The sequence below is a fragment of the Planococcus citri genome, chromosome 2 (assembly GCF_950023065.1).
Source record: "Planococcus citri chromosome 2, ihPlaCitr1.1, whole genome shotgun sequence".
Classification (NCBI taxonomy): Eukaryota; Metazoa; Arthropoda; class Insecta; order Hemiptera; family Pseudococcidae; genus Planococcus; species Planococcus citri.
Genome location: NC_088678.1, coordinates 11,884,227 through 11,911,592, shown reverse-complemented (window position 1 = coordinate 11,911,592; position 27,366 = coordinate 11,884,227). Strand labels below are relative to the sequence as shown.

Genomic DNA, 27,366 nt, shown 5'->3' with positions numbered 1-27,366 from the left:
AGGAACAGACAATGTCAAAAGTTTCTCTCTTCCATGTGGATGCTCACACACTCGCGTAGATACACGTTTTGCAGCAAACTGCAAACTATATACACACCCTTTCATCGTGGCATTGGCGTAAAACTGGGGGGGGGGGGGTGAGGCAAAAATAAACAAAATTATCGAACGAGGAGCTTTAACCTAATCCATCAGCTCAAATTAACGGTTATCTGAGAGTTGGCTTTTAGGTGTAAAATGATGGATAATCGAGACCAGAAGATGTATTACCTACTTGTGAGGGTGTGCTCTTTTTATCAACTGGCTCCATTAAGCTTGCTATAGCCAGATAAGGATGCATCTTTGGATACCTTGTGTACGAAGTACCACACCTAATCAGGGTGAAAAATGTCGTATGCTAATTGAACCTTTATATTAAGCACCCTTTTTATAGAGCTGCAATGTGCTGAGAAGATTATGGCACGTGGTAATAAAGGTCGTTGCTGTGTAATTAGTACATACTAGCAACCCGTTAACAACGCGCATAAATGCGCTACGTTTGAACGGATTCAATGTCAGAATGGGGGAAGATAGAATTGGAAGGAACGATGTAAGAATATGTTACGGTATAGTTGTATCACAGCTTTTGGTTCATTCAATAAAATTAAAAGTAATTATTTCATAGTAACTTTTTAATTAAAATAATTTTTAATATTTAAAAATTAAAATAAACAGGGTATGATTTATCGTTACGACAGAATAGGTGGTCTAAACGACAGGCCCGACAAATAAAAGAATTTCCCGACCAAAAAAGAAATTGAACGACACAAAGAAAATTGAACCACAATCATATATTTGCACGACAGATAAAAAATGTCCACGAAAAATAAAAAATTGAACGACAATAGTAAAAAAAAAAAATCACGACAGAAATATCTGTTAACACATCTATTTTTATTTTTATTTTTATCAAAAACGTAACAAATCGAATAAAATGAAAAAAAAAATTAGAAATTTTCATAGGATGATAGATGGGTAGTTCTCAAAAAATGGTAAATTTTGTGTAGCACAGCAAATTTCTCTACGGTCTTAGCATGATTTTTTTTGGTCCACGCAAGCATCACCTTGTTCACATTTTACATTTGATATTGCGATTTTTAGCCCCCCTTTCATTGGTGTACATTCGATCTTATTCCCCAAATGTCTTTCGACTTGTAGTCACACGCCATGTTTTTGTAAATGAATGTCATAAAGTGTCATGAACTTCATTTTTTTGGAAAAATTGACACATTCTTATAGAACACAAAGGTATATTATTGTGTAAATTGCAATCTCAATAAGTCCATCGGAAGCTCAAACATCACATAGCAATTTTTAATTATTTTTGCTAGCTCACCAATCCAATATTTTATTAATCGTTTTTTCGTGTATTTTCAGACGTTCAATTAGTCGTACATTATTCTGTCGTTTAAAATTTTATTCTGTCGCTTAGACATGCTTTTTTGGCGGGAGGATTTGTCGTGATTCATAATTAAAAATAGTTGCGCTGACTCATTATTTTGTCGTTGAAAACCTGTCGTTGTAAAGACCTAAGTTGTCGCTACCACAGCTTTTACTGTGTTTGCTGTTGTCGTTCAAACACCCTTTTCTGTCGTGCGATTATGTATTTCCCAAATAAATATATTTTTTATTAATTAAAATCTTAATACAAAAAGAAAAAAAATCAATTGTTGTAAAGATAAAATGGTCGAAGTTCCTCGTTACTTGAATTTATTATCGCGGTTTTGCTGTAAATATCCATTTATACTGATTAGGTGTATGACAAAAATCAAACGATTTCCAAAAAATGTCGTTTTCAACTAACTCGAGGGGTGCAATAAAAATTAACACTCAAGGGAGAGGGGGTGATATTTATCCCGGTTTTGCAGCGATCTACGGTGATTAGGTTTGCATTTTACTGATTTGAATTTATTATTGCGGTTTTGTTGTAAATATTGATCTATATAATATACTGATTAGGTGTTGATTTTATCCAAGAATTATTTTAATCATTCCTACCTTATTTTTCATCTCCCCCCCCCACCCACAAAAAAGTTCCATGTCAAATGAAACTACAATCAATAGATTTCAAAGGTTGAAAAAGTGTACCAACGTCAGCTTTTCATGATGGAGATTGAAAATACATATAATTGATCAATTTCAAACTTTAACCATGCATACCCTCCTTATTTTCCACCAGCCCCCCCCCCCCAAAAGGAAAGTTCCATGTCGAATGAAAATAAAATCGATCGATTTAAAAGGTTGAAAATCCTTATTTTTCATCCCCCCACAAAAGAAAGTTCCAAACTACAATTGTAAATTACATACTTTTTAGAATTACTTCAACAGGGTGTTCAACAAAATCTGAAAACTAAAAAGAAGGGCCTTGGAAGGACCTTTTGGAAGGACATTTTTAAATTTAAAAATGCACCTACTGACCCCCCCCCCCCATCCTCATTCATTTTTACAAAATTGCCAAAAAAACTACGAAAATTTATAATTTTTAAAAGAAACAAAAAAATTAATAATATTCAAATAGACCTGATAAATTTCTTGTCTAATGACTACCAGTAACCAAAAAGTAATCAAAAAAGTCACTAAAAATTTGTTTAATGTAATAATAATAAAAAAGAGGTGAGCCAAAAACTTTCCACACAAAACATTTTCGGAGGCGTGACGAAACGATGCGTGGTGGGAGATGGAGAGGAGGTGAGAGTGAGACATTGTTCCAACTTTTGTCGCTAGATTTTCCCAATTTTTTACTCTAAACTCCCCCCCCCCTTTCCACGCCAAGATTTTTTCCAACTAATTGGCCAGATGTGGTTCGAACCATTTTTTAAAAAGGGATGTTGGAAACAAAAATGTCGAATAAAAAATTTATTTGAATTTTGCCTTGATTAGATTATGTTTTTGGAATTTCTCGAGTTGACTTTTCCATTTTAGGAAATGTTTGAAAATTGTTGTAGCAGAATTGCAATCTGACCGAGCGAAGCGAGGGTGAAAGCTGTGAAAGTTTTCAGAAAATTTCATAGGTAAGGTAGTCACCATAGTTAAAAAGATGAATAAATGCCCGAGCAAAGCGAGGGCAAAAGCTTTCAAAAATTCACAATTCCTGAGTAGTAAAACAGCATTATTTTTGATTTGAGGAGTCATATTTTTTTACCCTTTAATTTTGGTCAGAGAAAAGAAAAGAAAAGAAAAATGATCTAGCCTGAGCGAAAGCTGTGAAAAATTGATACCGTTTGAGACGTAAAAGAACACCATTTCTCATTTTTATTAAATGACAGAATTATTAGAAAATTCGGAAGAAAGGACCAATAGGCAAAAAGAAGGACTTTTAGTGACCCAGAAGGACCGTTGGACACCCTGTTTAATCATACCTACGTCAGATTTTTACGATGGAGATTGAAAATGCATATAATTGATCAATTTCAAACTTTATATTTCACTCCGCCCCCCCACCCCAAAGTTCCATTTGGAATGAAACTACAATTGATTGATTTCAAAGGTTGAAAAAGTGTGCCAACGTCAGCTTTATATGATGAAGATTGAAACTACATACAATCGATTGATTTCAAAGGTTACCTTATTTTTCACCCCCCCCCCCCTCACAAAAGAAAAGTTCCATGTCGAATGAAACTGCGATCAATCGATTTCAAAGGTTGAAAAAGTGTACCAACGTCAGCTTTTTAAGCTTTTTACGATGGTGATTGAAACCACATACAATCGATTGATTTAAAAGGTTGAAGAAATATAGGTACAAAGGTTTAGGCTCAAAGCTTCCTTCAAAACTTTTTGACGAATGTTGAGCTTTTTTGAGCTTTACAGCACAGTTATTTTTGTTAACTTTATTCTTCAACATTCCATTTCTTTTGATGCTCTTTCAAGATATAATATACGTACTTCTTTGATACATGTTGAATGCGCTGTATACAGGTTAAAATCAATTACTGAGCTTTTTCGAGCTTATGGCACAACTTTTTTGCAAACTTTTTTCTTCGACATTGGACTTTTTTTGGTGCTCTTTCAAGGTATAATATACGTACTTCTCTGTATATGTCGAATGCGCTGCGTATAGGCGAAAATCAATTATTGAGCTTTTTTGAGCTTTACAGTGCAACTTTTAGAACTTTTTATAAAAACCTGCACATCTACGATTCAAAAGCTATTTTTTGAGAGGTCACTGAGCAAAATCGGTTCAGCTGTTGCTGAGATCTCAGAGTCAAAAGAATTTGGATATACTATGAGCTTTTTGACGAATATTGAGCTTTTTTGAGCTTTTCAGTGCAACTATTTTTGTGAAGCTTTTTCTTCAACATTCCACTACTTTTGATGCTCTTTCAAGGTATAACATATGTACTTACTTCTCTGTATACATCGAATACGCTAAGTATAGGCAAAAATCAATTATTGAGCTTTCTTGAGCTTCATGGCGCAACTTTTTTGTAAACTTTTTTCTTCGACATTTGACTTCTTTTGTTGCTTTTTCAAGGTAGAATATACGTACTTCTACATATGTATATGTCAAATGCGCTACATATAGGTGAAAATCAATTATTGAGCTTTTTTGAGCTTTACAGTTCAACTTTTGGAACTTTTTATAAAAACCTGCACATGTATGGTTCAAAACATATTTTTTTGAGAGGTCACTGAGCAAAATCGGTTCAGCCGTTGCTGAGATCTCAGCGTCATAAGAATCCGGTCATTGGTTAAAATCAATTATTGAGCTTTTTTGTAAGCTTTTTTCATTGACTTTTGACTTCTTTTGGTGTTCTTTCAAGGTATAATATACGTATTTCTCTGTATACATCAAATGCGCTACATATAGGCAAAAATTAATTATTGAGCTTTTTTGAGCTTTATGGTGCAACTTTCAGAACTTTTGATGAAAACCTGCATAATATGTACGTTTCAAAAGTTATTTTTTGAGAGGTCACTGAGCAAAATCGGTTCAGCCATTGTTAAGATCTTGCAGTCAAAAGAATTCGGTCTTACTAATAAGCTTTTTGATGAATATTGAGCTTTTTTGAGCTTTATGGCGCAACTTTTTTGTGAACTTTTTACTTCAACAATTGACTTCTTTTGATGTTCTTTCAAGGTATAATAAACATACTACTGTGTATACGTCGAATGCGTTAGGTATAGGCTAAAAATCAATTATTGAGCTTTTTTGAGCTTTATGGCGCAACTTTTTTTCAACTTTTTTCTTCAACATTTAACTTTTTTCAATGCTCTTTCAAGGTATAATATACGTACTACTGTGTATACATCGAATGCGATACGTATAGGCTAAAATCAATTTTTGAGCTTTTTTGAGCTTTTTGGTGCAACTTTTCAAACTTTTGATTAAAACCTGCACATCTACGGGTCAAAACCTTTTTTTTGAGAGGTCACCGAGCAAAATCGGTTCAGCCGTTGCTGAGATCTCAGTGTCATAAGAATTCGGTCATACTATTAATATATAGATTTGCTTGCAATGGTGTATTCTCATTCTGATTTTTGTAGAATTCAAGTGGTCAGTGTATTGAGGGGGCTGAAAAATTAACCCTTTGAGACTAGAATCTGACGGATAAAAATTGAAAAATTTCTTTATACTTATGGGAAGTAGTACAACTTCTTTAGGCAGATTTTTTTTCTGATTGAGAATTTTTTGGAGCTGCTCTATGCTTAGCTCCTCATGCTGTGGTAGAAAAATGAACAAAATTGATGACTGAGTGGCTGATAGGTTCTCTGATTAGGAGTTCTAATCCGAACACTAAATATCCAAAATTTGGTCATCACTGCTATAGTCAAGCTTCTCTCAATCAAACCAACATTCCCTAAGCTATAAAGCCACAAAATTTCACAAAAAGAGTAAGAAATACTACATTCGCCAGATGAAATGGAAAAAGATGATAATAAGTGACAATGCCACCACAGCAAGATTCATCAGTGATAAAGTATTTCTCAATTAAGAAAAAGAGAACGAAAGACTTTAGAAATACCCAGCACTCTTTGACAAGAAAAAAAAAAAAATAAACATAAAAACTACCACTCGGAATATTCAAATTCATCAGAAAAAGAAAAAAAACAGACAAAGAACACCAAGAAGTCTTAAGATATAGGTATACTGCGAAATGTAAAAAAATTCCATTACAAAATTCGTCTGCCTTCTTCGAATCCAATCTAGATATCAATTTCTGCTCCCAGCACGTGCTTCAAGTCGCTTCGTTGGCTTCAGGGACGAGAATTTAACTCACCCAGGGAGTGGAAAAAACATCACCGTGGACGCGTAAAATTTCGCGAAACAAATCAAAAACTTGATCGTGTCACGAAATGAAATTCGTACTCGTACTATGCGTCGAGTCGACAACAAACGTCAAACACAATGTTGTCGTCGAAAGCTCGAAACTGGAAATCGTGAGCCGAAATAAATTAACGCGAACACGTAAATTGAAAATCGCTTTTCCGTCGTGTAACATTTTTCAGAGGGGGTGACGACACGAACGACATTTCGCTCTTAAACCATGTCAACTTCCTTATCGATATTTAAATTAGCTCGTTTCCCTGCGAACCAATTTTTTCGCCTGTTCTTCGTTAATTGTTTCGAAATTGAAGACGGTGGAGGCGCGATCGTGTTTCACACATAAAATAGAATCCCATTTCCATTTATCGTCGCGTCGTATACTCATCGAGCAGTATAGTTTGCTATTGCTTTAATGGAAATGCAAGAAATTCATGCGGCTCGTGACTCGAGTCGAGATATCGTCTCGTATCCGGGAGGAAGATTCTGTCGTAAAGTACATATACACGCACGTTTCAGTTTCTTTTTCTTTCTAGTACTCGTATCTTACCTACTACTTTTTTTTTCTAGTCTGAGTTCTGTGGAACCGCTCGATAGGGTATCGTCTGCTCAGTGGAATGCATTAATCGAATGATTAGATGTCTGAATATGACTGCTTGAAAAAAAAAAAAAACAAAAAAAACGGTTTGGAGTCAGTCTGTCATTTGGTGTTTTATAAAATAATTCGTGACCGAAATGATCATTGAATCATTGACCAAGTGTGATTTGATGTAAAATGAATCGAGATTTAATAGCTACGTTCTACCTATTTCCAGACTTCATCTTCAATAGACAAAAAATGAACTTCTGAAAACAATTCATTCAAACGTGGTCGCCGCGATGTTTCAAATATCCTGCATCTCTCACTCTCAGATACACAGTTTTGCATGCTTAAGGTAGGCAACTTGTTTAATATTTCTGCGCGAAAGGTGGTCTAGAAGCCAAAAAAATATTCATCAAAAATCAAACAAACATAGCTCTCTCGCTTTCACTGCCCAAAACTAATCGATAGCTTCTCAAAATCAAACAGAACGTCGGAATCTGTGCTACACAATTTAATTTAAATTTATCAAAGAATAACTGCTGCCCAATTAATTTAACCCTTGGAGACCCCAGCAGAATTAGATGGCCTCAAAGTTCATTTTGTAATTTGAAGGGATATGAAAAGTTTCAGAAAAGTTTCTCTAGGTAATACTAATATTAAAATCAGAAAATTTTAAATATTATTACGTACCTTATGTCAAAAATTTTTGAATCCATAATCCAAAATTTTGAGAAAAAATAAAAAATGATTTTCTGCCAAAGTTGTCATAATTGCAAAATGTGGAAGCGATATAATTTTCAAATCAAAAAAAAAAAAAAAAAATGTGTAGTCAAAAATGAAGAGATTGACGGTCTGATTCGAATCGCCAGCAATGTTGATCCATCCACATCCGTCACATTTGGATCCTTCATGTTGATGTAAATTTCGACCCTGTGTAGAGCCAATTGTTGACATAAATGCTGATCAGCATTGGTTGACAGTTGCATCAACAATTGGCTCAACATAGGGTCGAAATTCACATCGACATGTGGCATCCAAAAGTGATGGATATGGATGGGTCGACATTCACATCGAAATTAGCATGGTTATTGTTGTACGTGCAGCGCTCTCAAATTACATGGTGACAGGTGTGTTTCTTCACGTGGGAAGAACCCAACTACAAAATACGCCACTAACCTGTTTTTTGGAATATTCTTTCGTGTATTTGCTAAATAACATACATAAATGTGATATTTTATGTGAATGTTATAGCATAGCATATAGAAATATTTGCATTCACTCCATCAAATGTCCCGGTGGTTAGGTAAGTAGAAAAGTTGCTCTCCAACTCAGGGACCCGGATTCAATCCCTGGTAGAGCCAAAAAAATTTCATAAATATTGGACATTAGCAGAATTTATCGCATAAAAAAATATGTGCGCTGATTAATGAGCAGAAAAGTATTGGCAGAAAGTGTTACAATTCCAGCCAGGTGTTTTGTCGCATATCACTGGCGGATTTTCACCCAATGAGGCCAACACACTGAGCTGTGCAATATCAAGATCATGTTGTTAGACTGTATACAAGCAGTATTGTGATAGGATAGAGGATGAGAAATATTCCTTAAGGAGTGAAAAATTACCAGCAGCCTTATACGGTTCTTTGTAATATCAAGAAGGAACTATTTACACTTACCCCTTGCTAGCTCTGCGGCTACCACTATAATGTCGGATACGTCAACATAAAAACCAACCAATGTATTAATTAGGCTCACTTTCGTGAAATAATAACACATTCGTTAGTTACTCCAATGTAATCGTTGTATTAAATTACATTCTCTTAAATACATAGTAAGGTTTTCTTAAATATACACATTTCGTCAATATACAAATTCACCAAAATAGCGTAATTAGAACAGAGACACTGATGCTCTACCACCTAATCACGTTCAAATTCACCAATGAAGATACAAATTCACCAATCTCTAATAGGGGCAAACAGAGTAGAAAATACACTCTCAAACAATTAAGTCGAAGGAAAGCGGACTAAATGCTCAAGTCCAACGATTCATAGATCACCCAAGTACGGGTCTGTACTAAACTCACGTATCTACCATGACAGATGAACAAGAAGTGATTTCGAGATCAAACGTAGCTAAAGTTGTACCTAAAGCACCTAAAAGTTCTGAAATCGATCTCGAAAGCTGATAGGCTTGCGCTACTTTTACCAAACGATGGGGGAAATATAATAACCAATAATACATATTACGATGTTATAAATGCGAACTCCCCGCCCATATCATAATATTAGCGCGGACCCCCTGCTTGGATTCAATAATACTTTGAATTCACAGGTACCTACATCTTACCTTAATAAATCAAACGATCCCTAAGTTGTCAAGACCTAAAGGATGGAATAACCAAGTCCTATAGGATCTTCATCAACTTAAGAATCATTACAAAATGCACTGAGAGGACAGTGAGGCTATAATGCCACCTTACAATGTTTGTTTTGGATATATATATGATCCACTGATTGAAAGCTTCTTCAGTTTTCTGGACAATACTACTCAAGTTGACATTTTTCATATAGCTTTACATTGCATCAAGTCGTCAACCATATATAAATGGATGAATCATTGAAGAGCTCTATTCCAAAGTGGGTTATATAAGTCATTTTGAAAAAATGCACGTTTTACGGAGATTTTTACTTCAAAAGTGGGTCAAGTCATCGATTTTTCAAAATAATTTTTTCTACAAGCGATTGTTCTATGTCCAAAGAAAAGAAAGGTGCACCGACCTCTCGAAGCAGAACAAATTTTAGCAACTAAAATTTTAAACTTATTTTTTGAGGGAAAAAATGACTTAACCCACTTTGGAATAGACCTCTTCAATTCTACTTTGAAAAATTGGCCGAAGTTGACAGCTACATTTTGGATGCAGAATTGGAGAATCCAGGAAACCTTGTGCGCATGCGCCAGATTTAATGTTTACAGTGTGCTGATTGATCAGGGTCCGACTGACGCGCTGGTGGAGAGAGAGAGAGATGGTTCAGCGTTGCAACACAGCCAACCACATTGCCAACACTTGTAAACTGGCGCATGTGCAGAACGTTTCCTGGATTCTGCATCCAAAATGTAGCCGTCAAAAACTCCAATTTGAATTTTTCATCCATTTCTATATGGTTGGCGCATCAAGTAGATAATTGAGAGTTTTAAACTGAGTACAGTCAATAAATTTTGAATGGAGGTTGAGTCACATCTGAATTATGCGAGATAAGTACTGATTATGGTTTAGGTTCAGGTTCAGACTCAAACTGTAAATTCATTGCCTGTGCCAAGCGACTTCCATCTCTTTCGACCCCTCCCCTCCGCCCATGAAAAATCATGAAAAACTGTATCTGTAATAATATTCTGAAGATTTTTCATTTAGGTATGGTCAGAATCTTTCTAAAAAACCACCTCTTTAGGGAAAACCTTCCCACGGTCTCCCAAAATGATGTTGGTTCCCTAAAAAGCCCTTCAAATTAAAAAAAAAAAAAAATGAGAAAAAATGTGAAATTGATATTAGTACAATTTTTTTTGAAAATGTTTCATTTCTGGACAGAGTACTTTTAGGTAACCATATTTTCAGGGAAACCCACCTTTGGTCCTCGAAATGGTGTTGGTCCCCTTGTATGAAGCCCCCAAAGTTGAATATTAACTACCTATTGAAAAAGATAAGAACATAATGTCAGTACGTATATAAATTGTTTGAAAATTTTTCATCTCTGAGCAGAATACTTCTGGATAGTTTTTTTTTTTTTTTTTTTTTTCAAGAGAAACCTTTCTTCAGCACTCCAACAAAGTTGACCAGGCGCTTACGTAGAGTCCACAAAATCAAAAAAAAAAAAAAGTAACACTCGCGTACGTGATTACCTATTGCACGAATATCACTTGATAAATCCTGCAGATTTTATCCACAAAAAAAAACATTTAAAACGTCCATAAAGAAAACTTATTGATGAGTGGTACATACGCATTCTACATTTTACAACTGTTTTTTTTGCCTCATTGAAAAGCAATTTATGATTCGCGGATTGCCATTAACCTTGGAAAAATCCTGTAAATGGGAAAATTGTTCTGTTTGTCGATTCAACTCACCATTAGCCATTTTCAATACTGGTTAGGTATACCATCGCAATGATAGGTGCATTCATAAATACAATATTCAACTGCCCTGTAGTCGAAGTGAAAAATATTACAAATTGCTTAGCAAACAAACTACGCGGAGAATTGCCATCGAACAATTATGCCCGTTGGTACGATTTCATGTACCTACCATTATGTGAATTCATTTATGACAGTTTTAAGTGTAATGCAAACAAAAGGCCAGACAAATACGAGTTTTTCCCAAATTTCTTCACACATTAAGCAATAAAATATGATGTAAAAATGATTATAAAATGAAAAAAAATCATTTGAAAACATTTTTATGGTGAAAATCGTACTTCGACGTAAAGTTATTGTTCGCAGCCTTTTCTCTGTGAAATTCGAATTTGATTTTATTACACGTGTAAGATGGCAGTGAAAGTTATCGGTGTATGTTTGATGTTATCGTGCATTTTTCTATGCGCATTGGGTAACTTAAAAATAACTAAAGAGGATTTCGCTAACTTTAAAGGGTAAGATAACCAAAGCATGTACCTGCCATACTCGAATTCTTCTAAAAAATAACTCAATTATGGAGTAACAATTTTTGAGAATTAGCGAGCTCCCAAACAAGAACGGAAAAAAGTTCGGTTTAGAAGAATTCTGGTCAGGGGAGGGTTTTTCTTTAAATTGTGCTCATCTAGAATGATTTTGCCCATTGAAAAATTTTTTAAAAATTTCTACATGCATCAATTTTTTATCTATTTTAGTTTTTACCAAATTTAGGTCGCTCCATTCAAGAGAGCTAACTACATTTGAGAATCCAACGACAGTGTTTTCTTTAAAAGGATTAATTTCGACTGATGAACTTAATTTTTTAAATCATTTTTAAATTTCTTCGGCCCACTTGCCACAAAAAATGCAAAGTCTTTGAATTTTTATAATGAAAATAATGAAATGACCCGGCGCACACTGGACCGGCCTAATGAAATATGCGCGCATGTCAATTTTTTGAGAAATGATGACCCACAACATAAAAAATATGACCTTCTCTTATGTAATTTTTCAAGATAAATTCGATTTTGGTATCAATTTTACCCCTAACCCCACTGGGGGGGTGGTACTCGCTCAAAATTTTTGAAATTTTCAAAAAAATGATCATACATATCGATATGAAGGTTTTCGAAGACGTAGAATTCGAATTTCACACTATTTTTATGATCCGAGGTTCAGGGTTCAAGGGGTGGGGGTGTCAAAATTTGAAAATTTTCAAAAAAATGATCATACATATCGATATGTAGGTTTTCGAAGGTGTAGAATTCGAATTTCACACTATTTTTACGCTCCGAGGATCAGGGTTCGAGAAGTGGGGGGTAGGGGGTCAAAATTTGAAAATTTTCAAAAAAATGATCATATTTCTTGCAATTAACTACATACCTACTTCAGACAATACTATTGAAAATTCAAAGCTGATAATAGTGAATTGTAATTTATAATTTCTTCTAATTTTCAGCTGTTTCAATTTTTCGTTTCTTTAACCAGGTTTTCTTAATTTTTTTTATGGCCTAAATTTAAAATGAGATTTTAGCTATTTTCCTCAAAAATTCATACAAGTAGTCAAGTACTTAAGTATACTATATGTGCATTTTCAGCAAATAACTAGGCACCTACCTACTTAAGATACCTAATAATATTGAAAACTCAAAGTCAATATCATGAATTTTAATATTAATTTTTCATCAGTTTTTTTGGGAGACCTAGTTTCAAATGCGATTTTTTTTTAAATTCTAAAATCATTTCCATTTTTTAAACATTATTTCGAATAGTTACATTTATATCATTTTTAATTTCAATGTTCTTTCAAATTTTTTAGTCCTCTCCTATTCATTTACTTCGGTACCTAATATTTTTCATGATAAAAAATCAAAAAGGAAACAATCAAATGTTTCATCCAAATAAAAAATTTTCATATTTTTATTGAGTCTCATGGAAATATCAAGGGTTAGGGTGAATTTTCCAAAAAAAAGTCAGCGGATTTTGACCAAATTCAGCAGAGACCTTTACTTTGAATTGAAAGACACTCAGAAAACATTTTGGCTCAAGAGGTGCTCCCTGGAAGACAGAAATTGGCTGGAGGGATTTTCGAAAAATTCGTGGTTTTTTCTCTCCTATCGCTACCCAACATGTTTTTGAACTTTCAAGGTTCTACGGAGCAGTTGAAAATTTGCAAATCTATTGCATGTTTTTATAAATTCGTGTTTTGAAATTTTGTTCTTCAATATTTCGAAAAAACCATATATTTTGAGACCAAACACAACTTTTTTGCGAATTTTGGATTTCGAACCCTCTCCCCTAGTCCACCTTTAGGTAATTTCACAAAAATTATGTCGAAAATGGATTCAGGAAGGTAAAAAACATATATTTCAATACCAAACACGATTTTTTTTGTGAATTTTGGATTTCGACCCCCTCTCCCCTGATCCACCTTTGGGTAATTTCACAAAAATTATGTCGGAAATGAATTCAGGAAGGTAAAAAACATATATTTTGATACCAAACACGACTTTTTTGCAAATTTTCATTTTCGACCCCCTCTCCCCTGGTCCACCTTTGGGAAATTTCACAAAAATGATGTCAAAAATGGATTCATCGCATTCGAAACACCCTAGATTATACGTTTTAGATTTTGAGACACGTATTCAAACACAAAAATTAGATACCAAACTGTTCCAAATTCTGCAACTTGCAGATAAACCAAAGAAAACCACCCAACAATATAGGTACTACCTCAAGTATAACTAGTCGTACAATATCATAAAAAACTTTAAAAAGTTTTAAAACACGAAAAAATGACCTAAAGATACATGAAAGATTCCATAAAGTTCGATTTCAGTGAAAATTCACAAATTTTACATGTTTAAACTTGAAAAAAACGACAATAAATCAAAAATCCGCAAGTTTCCGCAGCTACAACTACCATAACCTTAAAAAACACATTCAAATTAATAGATTTTCACGAAAATTTTTTTGATCCACCTTGATCCGAACAAGTAATAGTACAACAAACAGGTAAAAACAGCTTAAAAGTACCACTTCCTTTGCTGTCAGTTTTCTTAAAAACAGTATCACATTCGAAAATCTTATTCAAACAAATGAAAAAAGTACACTTTTCACTTCATAATCACGTTTTTTCCATAAATTTTCACGCGTTTTTACCCGCTAATTAAGAGCAAGCAATTACCTGCATAAGTGTCAACGTGCATGGGTGGCGCGACAGTGCAATGTCGCGCGCAACGATTGGTCGCGTTAGGGGAGGGACGGGGCATATGGAAATTTTGTTTTGAGTGTTTTCGGATTCGGGGAAGCATGTACCTCCTACAGAACCAAAAAAAAACATATTTATTTGGTATTTTTTTTGGGTCCATGCGCGCACTTTTCATTAGGCCGGTCCAGTGTGCGGCGCAGATTCCTTTGTCAGTAAATTCAACTTACTTGATACTGAACAATCTTATTGATTTTTTTTTCCAGGACAGATCCCACAAAATTTTGCGGAAACAAAAAAAATATGGAAAAATTTTGTAGGACGATAATCAAGGAAGATATCGGGGAATCTAAAGATGGAACCTTCATGAAGGGTTATCCGGAATGCCAGTCCTCGCAGGTTAAAGTAGTAAAAAAATGCGGTAAAGGAACAGATATCATCTCACCCAAGATACTCGTTTGTCATTGGGATAAAGAAAACGAGTGTTACACTTACGGTAAAGGGCAGAAGCCAAATACGGTGACGGTTTTCGCTGTCAACGACGGTATTTGTAGCTTTTGGAAGCAGTTACCATACACTGGCAATTAACCGAGAATAGAAAAGTGAAAGCTCCAAAGAGAAAATTACTCGAAACTGTGAATGTTTCTTCTTATGTTATGTTACGTACATACCTAAATTGATATTAAAGCTGCATAATTATTGATCTTTTTTATCCTTTAAGCAGTAATTTTGTAATCGATCAGAGAGAAGTATCCAATATCCATATTCTGTACAACACTGAATTAAATACGTTCAAATATCCATATAAAGGGTACCCCCCGATAAGATAGGCAAAATGCCCTTAACCTCGGATTTTGATGAAACTCACAGGGTATGTTTAGTACCCTCAAAAAACAATTTTGGGCCCATAGCCCGGGGGGCCAAAAAACGCGTTTTTCAGGGGAAAACTCTGTATCAGCGCGTAATTAAGATAAATTTATTCTGTAAACGAATATAGTTAGAGGGTACATGGGGGTACCTCCATGAGTTTTTTCAGAATTTTTCATCGCATGGGGGGAGAAGGGCGGACAAAAGAAAACATTAAATCGACATTACTCCGGAACGAAAAAACATACCAAAACGATTTTTTTCGTCAAATATGTATCTTTAGGCCTACTTTCTATGGAACTCATCACCCGGCCATTGGAGTGGTGGGTCAAGCTCAATAGCTCAAAAAACTCTCAAAAAACAACGTTTTTTACGTTTTTCTCCAAAAATATGGACAAAGGGCGGAAATCGAAGAGAACCAAGTTGTTCAGCGTGAAATTTTACCTCAAAATGTGTAATTGAAAATTCATTTATACCGCGTGATCGTAAAACTACACGTGCAGAAGTATTTGTGCTTATATCAAGATAGCTTGAAGGGTATTCCTGGGTAAAATAGATGAAATGCCTCCGTCCTCGGATTTCTGAAATTTTGATGAAACATTGTTGGGTTACCATTAAAAAAAAATTTCTTAGCCAAAAAATTCCCCCCACCCCAACTACCTTGCTCACAATAGCGAAAAAACGTCTTTTTCAGGGGAAAAAATCATGCGTCAACGAGTTTAAAAAAAAAAGATCTGTATTCACTCAAAATACTTGAAGAAGATAATGATCCTAGCAACGTGAATTTTTTTTCAAAAATTGTTGGCCCCCAGGAGAGAGATATTGACAAAAGAAAATTTGAAACCGCCGTATCTCCAAACCTAAATAATTCAAGCACATGAAATATTTATTCAAAAATGTATCTGCATGAATACTATAATTGGTATTTTTTCAAATTTTCCCTCCAGGTGGGCCATCTTCAAAAACTCAAAAAATACTCAAAATTGTGTTTTTTGTGTCATGGCACCATCCAAAAAAAAGCGATCCGTAATTTTGCATGCTGGGCTCCAAAAACAATAGAAAACCAACTAACTTCCTTAAACTCCAATTTTTTGGCCATAGGGCACACCCTCTCCAAATTTTAGAGCGAAAGTATATCTAGTGACAATATGGGTATCCTTATCATGTGAATCGAACTCGCTGAACACGAATATTATGAAGTTTGATTTGCAATTGGACCCTCCTAACGGTCATATTTGGGAGAGGGGTTGCCCAAAAATTAGATTTTTTGTGAAAAATGCTTCTTTATGGCGCTATTTACGCCATGCAACTTCTCAATCAAGGTTTCCTTGAATTACAAGTACTTTTCAAGTAGTATCTAACTCAAAACTATCTGAAAGGTTTCTTTTTGGGACCGATGATTAAATTGTTATGTGAGTTACCATGCATTGAAAACATCATAGGTATACCTAACTACCTATACTACGCGTGTAGTAAATTGGGTAGATTATGAAAAAAAAAAAAACTGTGGATTTTTACCAATTTCAGCAAAAACCATAATTTTGAGTTGAAAGTTGTACAGAAAAATTCTATAGCTCCAGAAGTGCCCCTAAAGGGAAAACATGTGCCCTCAAAGTTGGGGTATTTTCGAAAAAAGCGTGTTTTTTTCACTGCATGTAGCTCCTGTACCCAATTTGTTTTGAGAAAAATGACGACCCAGTCCTAAATGAATATATTTGAGATTCTGAGTCCATTCTATGCTATTATTTTTAATTGTTATTGACAATTTTGAAAAATCATCAAAAATTTAGGAATTTTTTGCAATATTTCTCGATTTTTTGAAACCTAAAATATTGGAATCACTGCGTTCCAAAATATTTCCTCATTTTCAGAAATATATCATCTTTCAATATTTTTTACCCTCCCTCCCAAAAAAAATGAGATTAACAAATTTTCAATCGCTCATTAAAACCCTAAAAATTGCCTTGGATTTTGACAGCAATAGCATAGATCGACGCAGAATCTCAAATACTTAAATATGTACTTTCATTATATAGTCTCCTCCATATAAATATTCTAGGGGGTAAACTCGTAACTTTTTTATAGATTAACCAGCAAACTCATAACGTTTTGACAAACTCGTAACCTTTTTAGGACGTGACTTTTCGATGAGGTGCCATATGAATCTACAAGGTAGTTTGAGCAGGGACGTGAGATTGCCGTTTATACACTTTCTCTTTTGACTCAATTTTCAAATGAGTACATAGCCTAATTAATAGGTATGAGGATATGAGGAAAAGGTGTTTATTGCCAAGAATCATTTTTTACGTTTTTTACGTTCTTTTTGGTGATTTTGGTGGTTGAAGATGTCCTCTTTCACATGGCGTGGTCAAAAATCGTCTAAAATAAATTTTTGACTGCTCAATTTCAATTTAAAGTTGATTATACAGGTCCGAATTTTCGTATTTTTCAGTCTAAACAGTGATTTTATGGGAAAAGTATGCATCCTAGGAAAAAAATGCAATGAAGGAAATTGTAGAGAATAAACTTTTCTTTCTGCTTAGAGCTGGTTATTTTTCTGTGGGATGCTTTGTTAAAAAGCTATTTGCGAAAAACAGAGACGTATGGGACTTTTGAAAAAAAGCTTTTTCTGAAAAATTGATGTTTCGGCAATGAGATACCTCTCCACAGGTCACCCAAAAATCAAGTTAACGAATATAACGCGGCCTAACATCGAGTACTATCAGGCCTATGGGGTGACGCGTCGAGCGCATGCACAGCAACGAAGTTACAGGTGGGACGTGAGTTTGTATTTTATACAAAACGTTATGAGTTTACCTGTATGCGGCTATGAATAGTCGTTCGACGGTATTCTGGCATCCAAGAATATATACAGGAGACTGGCATCTTCACTAATCTTCAACTTCAAAAATATTTTTCGGCATGTAATAGTACAGTTGCGCTACTCCGCACGTGCGTATGACATACGAGCACAAAAGAGCTTCCTTTATAGGCGGGTAGCGCGAGGGGAGCACTGTAACATGGCGCGCTACGCGCGCTACGTTGTAAAACATGCTAGATGCCACATTACCACATATTGTCTTTGAACCTGAGGGGTGTGGGCGGTTGTATATCAGGTAAAGTGGCATCACCAAACTAACCCTATTTTTGGAATGTACGGACCTGTAGGATATCAAATAACAGCAATGTTAAAGTGGCATCCGCAAAATGATGCCAGTTTGTAAAAAAGATGCCAGTTTACCATTCAACAACAAAAAAAGATGCCACATGGGCCCTGAACAACTGTATATATACATATGTACATATTTTATACTATTGATGTCAATATCCAAGGCCACTTTTAGGGTTCTACTGAGCGATTGAAAATTTGTTAATCTTTTTTTTTTTTTGGGAGGGTTGGGGGGGGGTAAAAAATATTGAAAGATGATAATTCACGTTGCTAGGATCATATCTTCTTCAAGTATTTTGAGTGAATACAGATCTTTTTTTTTAAAACTCGTTGAAGCATGATTTTTTCCCCTGAAAAAGACGTTTTTTCGCTATTGTGAGCAAGGTAGTTGGGGTGGGGGGAATTTTTTGGCTAAGAAATTTTTTTTTAATGGTAACCCAACAATGTTTCATCAACATTTCAGAAATCCGAGGACGGAGGCATTTCATCTATTTTACCCAGGAATACCCTTCAAGCTATCTTGATATAAGCACAAATACTTCTGCACGTGTAGTTTTACGATCACGCGGTATAAATGAATTTTCAATTACACATTTTGAGGTAAAATTTCACGCTGAACAACTTGGTTCTCTTCGATTTCCGCCCTTTGTCCATATTTTTGAAGAAAAACGTAAAAAACGTTGTTTTTTGAGAGTTTTTTGAGCTTTTGAGCTTGACCCACCACTCCAATGGCCGAGTGATGAGTTCTATAGAAAGTAGGCCTGAAGATACATATTTGACGAAAAAATCATTTTGGTATGTTTTTTCGTTCCGGAGTAATGTCAATTAAAAGTTTTCTTTTGTCCGCCCTTCTCCCCCCATGCGATGAAAAATTCTGAAAAAATTCAGGGAGGTACCCCCATGTACCCTCTAACTATATTCGTTTACAGAATAAATTTATCTTAATTACGCGCTAATACAGAATTTTTCCCCTGAAAAACGCGTCTAAGTTTTTTGCTTGTCAATTTGCAACACTTGGTGCTACCATCACCAAAAATCGTGAAGTATGGTCATTTTGATTCTTCTTTCAAGTAAAGGCTGTATCAAATGTTGTAACTCTCACTGGTTCTGAGAAATTGTTACTGCGCAATCTTAGGAAGCGCGCAAACTTAGGCACATTTACCCTATGTATGAAATTTGCTCAAAAAAAGAGGAGTTCTTTGAGATGTACCTACCTACCCTTATAACCCCAAGCAACTTGCAATGTTGTTGGGATTTTGATTTAGGCCATTTGCGTTTTTTACAAGATCTAGATAATGTACCCAACTCAAAGTGTTATTTTTGGTTGAGGGGGGTCATACAAACCCCAAAAATGCAAAAATGTCAAAACCAATTTTTTTTTAGATGTAACCTTATTACTCCCAAGGTGCGATACATACCCCTTTCTGTTATGACGTCTTCAATTTCGACCCTGTGTAGAGTCAATTGTTGACATGAACGCCGATCAGCATTGGTTAGCAGTTGCATCAACAATTGGCTCAACATAGGGTCGAAATTCACATCAACATGTGGCATCCAAAAGTAATGGATGTGGATGGGTCGACATTCACATTGAAATTAGCATGGTCATTGTTGTACGAGCAGCGCTCTCAAATTACATGGTGTGTTTATTCGTCGTGGGAAGAAACCAACTACAAAATACACCACTAACCTGTTTTTTGGAATATTCTTTCGTGTATTGGCTAAATAACATACATAAATGTGGTATTTTACGTGAATGTTATAGCATAGCATATAGAAATATTTGCATTCACTCCATCAAATGTCCCAGTGGTTAGGTAAGTGGAAAAGTTGCTCTCCAACTCAGGGACCCGGATTCAATCCCTGGTAGAGCCAAAAAAAATTTCATAAATATTGGACATTAGCAGAATTAATCGCATAAAAAAATATGTGCTCTGATTAATGAGCAGAAGAGTATTGGCAGAAAGTGTTGCAATTCCAGCCACGTGTTTTGTCTCATATCATCAGCAGATTTTCACCCAATGAGACCAACACACTGAGCTGTGCAATATCAGGATCATGTTGTTAGACTGTATACAAGCAGTATTGTGATAGAATAGAGGATGAGAAATATTCCTTAATGAGTGAAAGATTACCAGTAGCCTTATACGGCTCTTTGTAACATCAAGAAGGAACTATTTACACTTACCCCTTGCTAGCTCTGCGGCTACCACTATAATGTCAGATACATCAACATAAAAACCAAACAATGTATTAATTAGGCTCACTTTCGTGAAATAATAACACATTCGTTAGTTACTCCAATGTAATTGTTGTAATTACATTCTCTTAAATACATATTATACGGTTTTCTCAAATATACACATTTTGCCAATATACAAATTCACCAAAATAGCGTAATTAGAACAGAGACACTATGCTCTACCACCTAATTCTGTTCAAATTCACCAATGAAGATACAAATTCACCAATCCCTAATAGGGGCAAACAGAGTAGAAGATACACTTTCAAACGATTAAGTTGAAGGAAAGCGGACTAAATGCTCAAGTCCAACGATTCATAGATCACCTAAGTACGGGTCTGTACTAAACTCACTTATCTACCACGACGGATGAACAAGAAGTGATTTCGAGATCAAACCTAGCTAAAGTTGTACCTAAAGCACCTAAAAGTTCTGAAATCGATCTCAAAAGCTGATAGGCTTGCGCTACTTTTACCAAACAATGGGGGAAATATAATAACCAATAATATTACGATGTTATAAATGCGAACTCCCCACCCATATCATAATATTAGCGCGGACCCCCTGCTGGGATTCGATAATACTTTGAATTCACAGGTACCTACATCTTACCTTAATAAATCAAACGATCCCTAAGTTGTCAAGACCTAAAGGATGGAATAACCAAGTCCTATAGGATCTTCATCAACTTAAGAATCATTACAAAATGCACTGAGAGGACAGTGAGGCTATAATGCCACCTTACAATGTTTGTTTTGGATATATATGATCCACTGATTGAAAGCTTCTTCAGTTTTCTGGACAATACTACTCAAGTTGACATTTTTCATATAGCTTTACATTGCATCAAGTCGTCAACCATATATAAATGGACGAATAATTGAAGAGCTCTATTCCAAAGTGGGTTAAGTCATTTTGAAAAAAATGCACGTTTTACGGAGATTTTTACTTCAAAAGTGGGTCAAGTCATCGATTTTTCAAAATAATTTTTCTACAAGCGATTGTTCTATGTCCAAAGAAAAGAAAGGTGCACCGACCTCTCGAAGCAGAACAAATTTTAGCAACTAAAATTTCAAACTTATTTTTTGAGGGAAAAAATGACTTGAGCCACTTTGGAATAGACCTCTTCAATTCTACTTTGAAAAATTGGCCAAAGTTGACAGCTACATTTTGGGTGCAGAATTGCAGAATCCAGGAAACTTGTGCGCATGCGCCAGATTTAATGTTTACAGTGTGCTGATTGATCAGGGTCTGACTGACGCTGGTGGAGAGAGAGAGATGGTTCAGCGTTGCAACACAGCCAACCACATTGCCAACACTTGTAAACTGGCGCATGTGCAGAACGTTTCCTGGATTCTGCATCCAAAATGTAGCCGTCAAAAACTCCAATTTGAATTTTTCATCCATTTCTATATGGTTGGCGCATCAAGTAGATAATTGAGTTTTAAACTGAGTACAGTCAATAAATTTTGAATGGAGGTTGAGTCACATCTGAATTATGCGAGATAAGTACTGATTATGGTTTAGGTTCAGGTTCAGACTCAAACTGTAAATTCATTGCCTTTGTCAAGCGACTTCCATCATCTCTTTCGACCACATTAAGCCATCCCCCCTACCCTCCACCCATGAAAAATCATGAAAAACTGATATCTGTAATAATATTCTGAAGATTTTTCATTTAAGTATGGTCAGAATCTTTCTAAAAAACCACCTCTTTAGGGAAAACCTTCCCACGGTCTCCCAAAATGATGTTGGTTCCCTATAAAGCCCTTCAAATTAAAAAAAAAAAAAAAAAAAATTAGAAAAAATGCAAAATTGATATTGGTACAATTTTTTTTGAAAATGTTTCATTTCTGGACAGAGTACTTTTAGGTAACCACATTTTCAAGGAAACCCACCTTTGGTCCTCGAAATGGTGTTGGTCCCCTTGTATGAAGCCCCCAAAGTTGAATATTAACTACCTATCGAAAAAGGTAAGAACATAATGTCAGTGGGTATAAATTGTTTGAAAATTTTTCATCTCTGAGCAGAATACTTCTGGATAGTTTTTTTTTTTTTTTTCAAGAGAAACCTTTCTTCAGCACTCCAACAAAGTTGACCAGGCACCTACGTAGAGTCCACAAAATCAAAAAAAAAAAAAAAAAAAAAGTAACACTCGCGTACGTGATTACCTATTGCACGAATATCACTTGATAAATCCTGCAGACTTTATCCACAAAAAAACATTTAAAACGTCCATAAAGAAAACTTATTGATGAGTGGTACATACGCATTCTACATTTTACAACTGTTTTTTTGCCTCATTGAAAAGCAATTTATGATTCGCGGATTGCCATTAACCTTGGAAAAATCCTGTAAATGGGAAAATTGTTCTGTTTGTCGATTCAACTCACCATTAGCCATTTTCAATACTGGTTACGTATACCATCGCAATGATAGGTGCAAACATACATACAATATTCAACTGCCCTGTAGTCGAAGTGAAAAATATTACAAATTGCTTAGCAAACAAACTACGCGGAGAATTGCCATAGAACAATTATGCCCGTTGGTACGATTTCATGTACCATTATGTGAATTCATTTATGACAGTTTTAAGTGTAATGCAAACAAAAGGCCAGAGAAATACGAGTTTTCCCAAATTTCTTCACACATTAAGCAATAAAATATGATGTAAAAATGATTATAAAATGAAAAAAAATCAGGAGCTTGATCGCAGTCTTTTGAAAACATTTTTATGGTGAAAATCGTACTTCGACGTAAAGTTATTGTTCGCAGCCTTTTCTCTGTGAAATTCGAATTTGATTTTATTACACGTGTAAGATGGCAGTGAAAGTTATCGGTGTATGTTTGATGTTATCGTGCATTTTTCTATGCGCATTGGGTAACTTAAAAATAACTAAAGAGGATTTCGCTAACTTTGAAGGGTAAGATAACCAAAGCGATGTACCATATTTGCCATACTCGAATTCTTCTAAAAAATAACTCAATTATGGAGTAACAATTTTTGAGAATTAGCGAGCTCCCAAACAAGAACGGAAAAAAGTTCGGTTTAGAAGAATTCTGGCCAGGGAAGGGTTTTTCTTTAAATTGTGCTCATCTAGAATGATTTTGCCCATTGAAAAATTTTTAAAAAATTTCTACAATCTACATGCATCAATTTTTTATCTATTTTAGTTTTTACCAAATTTAGGTCGCTCCATTCAAGAGAGCTAACTACATTTGAGAATCCAACGACAGTGTTTTCTTTAAAAGGATTAATTTCGACTAATGAACTTGATTTTTTAAATCATTTTAAAATTTCTTCGACCCACTTGCCACAAAAAATCCAAAGTCTTTGAATTTTTATAATGAAAATAATCAAATGAACCGGCGCAGATTCCTTTGTCAGTAAATTCAACTTACTTGATACTGAACAATCTTATTGATTTTTTTTCAGGACTGATCCCACAAAATTTTGCGGAAATAAAAAAAATATGGAAAAATTTTGTAGGAAGATAATCAAGGAAGATATCGGGGAATCTAAAGATGGACCCTTCATGAAGGGTTATCCGAAATGCCAGTCCTCATCGCAGGTTAAAGTAGTAAAAAAATGCGGTAAAGGAACAGATACGGTCTCAGCCAAGATACTCATTTGTCATTGGGATAAAGAAGACGAGTGTTACACTTACAGTAAAGGGCAGAAGCCAAATACGGTGACGGTTTTAGCTGTCAACGACGGTATTTGTACCATTTGGAAGCAGTTACCATACACTGGCAATTAACCGAGAATAGAAAAGTGAAAGCTCCAAGGAGAAAATTTTACTCGAAAATTTCTCGACTGTGAATGTTTCTTCTTATGTTATGTTACATACCTAATTGATATTAAAGCTGCATAATTACCTACTGATCTTTTTTATCCTTTAAGCAGTAATTTTGTAATCGATCAGAGAGAAGTATCCAATATCCATATTTTGTACAACACTGAATTAAATACGTTCAAATATCCATATAAAGGGTACCCCCCGATAAGATAGGCAAAATGCCCTTAACCTCGGATTTTGATGAAACTCACAGGGTATGTTTAGTACCCTCAAAAAACAATTTTGGGCCCATAGCCCGGGGGGCCAAAAAACGCGTTTTTCAGGGGAAAACTATGTATCAGCGCGTAATTAAGATGAATTTATCCACTCCAATGGCCGAGTGATGAGTTCTATAGAAAGTAGGCCTGAAGATACATATTTGACGAAAAAATCGTTTTGGTATGTTTTTTCGTTCCGGAGTAATGTCAATTAAAAGTTTTCTTTTGTCCGCCCTTCTCCCCCCATGCGATGAAAAATTCTGAAAAAATTCAGGGAGGTACCCCCATGTACCCTCTAACTATATTCGTTTACAGAATAAATTTATCTTAATTACGCGCTAATACAGAATTTTTCCCCTGAAAAACGCGTCTTTTGGCCCCCCGGGCTATGGGCCCAAAATTGTTTTTTGGGGGTACTAAACATACCCTGTGAGTTTCATCAAAATCCGAGGTTAAGGGCATTTTGCCTATCTTATCCGGGGGTACCCTTTGTGCATTCAGATTGCATAATGAACTACGTTGGAGGAATAGAGTGAATTTCGAAACGTTTGAAAATTTTTGAACGGTTAGTTAACCCTGCTTGCCTCAGCCTATGGGAGTGGAGAACTAAAAGAATGTATCGAAGTCCCCAAAAGGCATCATGCCTTATTTACGGCTCAGTGTGTTCAATTCCACAAAGTGTCTGAAACCCGCATTCAAACAACAGCAATGCATTGGCCTCAGAAATCACCAGATTGATTACAATGTTTCGCATTTTTTTGGCTTGAGAAGAAAATTACCTACTAAAAAAAAAGTTGTTTTTGGATTTCCGACGTGATTTTGCAATTTGTGGAGAGAAGCTCTCTTGGCGACATAAATAATTCACATTTCATTTATGTATTTATTTTTCACCAAACGTCCATTCCACGTTTTCTGGATACTGGTGTAACCTCAGGAAATACAGCTCAGTCATGTTTTTGCGTTTTTATTTGTAACTCAAGTTCTACAAAAGTCGACAATTGAGCCCTTTTCTACGATTCATTTTCAAAATTCAGGAAAAAGGAGAAATTAATTCGATGTCCCGATTGAAAAAATCAGGCTTCATGATGAAAAGTGATGAAAAGCAGGACAACTGTAGGACTTGAAGGACTCATCAGCAAAAAGCAGGACTTTTGCAGGACTAGCAGGGCCGTGATCCGGATCACGGATCAAGTTCAAATTGCTTAAAATGATCCGGATCATACACATGTACCGGACCTTGGGTGACAATATTTTCAATCATTGTACCTCCTCCCCCTGAGGATTGAATAGAGACCAAAACCAGAAAAGGGATCAGGGGCACCTGTACAAAAATGATTCCCACTTAAAATTTTCCAAAAAAAACTGACTGTTGGTTTTCAAAATGATGCGTATCGAAATTTGCCTTCTTCTTCTTTTTTTTTTTTTTTGAGAATTAACCAATAGTATTCTGAAAAATTTTCATTTATGGGCAAAATCTTGCGGAAAAAGCATCACCACCTCCTAAATGATGTTGGCTCCCTATAAAGACAATCAAAGTAAAAAAAAATGAGAAATTAATATCGGTAAAAAATTTTTGGAAAATGTTTCATTTCTGGACAGTGGACAGAGTATACTTTTAGATCTCACCACATTTCAAAGAAAACCTCACTTTGGTCCCACAAATGATGTTGGTTCCCTTACATGAAGCCCCCAAAGTTGAATAATATCGAAAAATATGACAAATTTATTTCTGTAATAGGTGCAGATTATTTCATATTTCTTCATCTCTGTGCAGAATACTTACAGATAATTTTTTTTCTCGAGAAAACCCCTTCTCAGACCCCTAACAATGTTGCCCAGCACCTGCATAGAAAACTCAAAAATCACACGCGTGATTCTCTATTGCACTGATCAATGCCCCGCAGATTTTATTCACAAACAAAAAAAAAAAAAAACGTTCAAAACGTCCATAAAGAAAACTTATTGATGAGTACGTATGTATTCTACTTTCTACAACTGCTTTTTCACCTCATTTAAAAGCAATTTATGATTCTCGTATTGACATTAACCTTGAAAAAATCCTGTTAATGGGACAATTGCTCTGTTTGTCGATTCAACTCACCATTAGCCATTTTACAGTGATAGTTACACATACATATTATGTACAATATTCAACTGTTCCATAGTCGAAATGAAAAATATTACAAATTGTTGAGCAAACAAACTACACGGGGAATTATCATCATCGCAGTCGAACAATTATGCCTATTGGTACGATTTCATATACCATTATGTGAATTTATTTATGACAATTGACAGTTTTGAGTGTAATGCAAACAGGAGGCCAGGGAAATACACGTTTTTCCCAAACGCTATAGGTGGATAAGTATGGCGAATTTGCCCCCGAGAGCTCAGGGTTGATATAGGTGGGTACCCTTGAGCACCTTCCGTCACGAAAGTTTTTCAGACCGCCAGACCCTCCCCCCGTTTTTGAGAAAGCCCCATTTTTCTGAAATTACAACAGAAATTTTTTTCTCAGCCTCATGTGAACCGATTTTTTTAATTTTTTGGTATGTTGTGAACATCCGTAAGAGGTATCCTCACAAAAATTTTCACCCCCCTCCCCATATTTTCCCCTCAAAATGACGTTTTTTTTAGCATTGTTTGCCTGTTTTAGCGATGATCATGATTCTGCACAAAAATGCGAATAGCATTTTTAAATGTGTTTTTGACCCCTAAAAAACATATATTATTTTCAAAAAAAAATTTTTGGTGGGTCGTGGTTAAAAATTGAAAAAA

The 27,366-nt window shown here is 35.3% G+C and overlaps 2 protein-coding genes across 4 annotated transcripts in view; one reads left to right on the top strand and one right to left on the bottom strand.

Moving 5' to 3' along the window:
- Positions 1-27,366, bottom strand: part of LOC135834674 (EGFR adapter protein-like) — a 249,375-nt gene that overhangs the window by 138,844 nt on the left and 83,165 nt on the right. The window lies entirely within an intron of this gene.
- On the top strand, positions 23,216-24,413 carry LOC135834677 (uncharacterized). Its single transcript, XM_065348623.1, has 2 exons — positions 23,216-23,455; positions 23,968-24,413. The coding sequence occupies exons 1-2, from the start codon at positions 23,352-23,354 to the stop codon at positions 24,290-24,292; spliced, it is 429 nt and encodes a 142-aa protein (XP_065204695.1). The 5' UTR covers positions 23,216-23,351; the 3' UTR covers positions 24,293-24,413.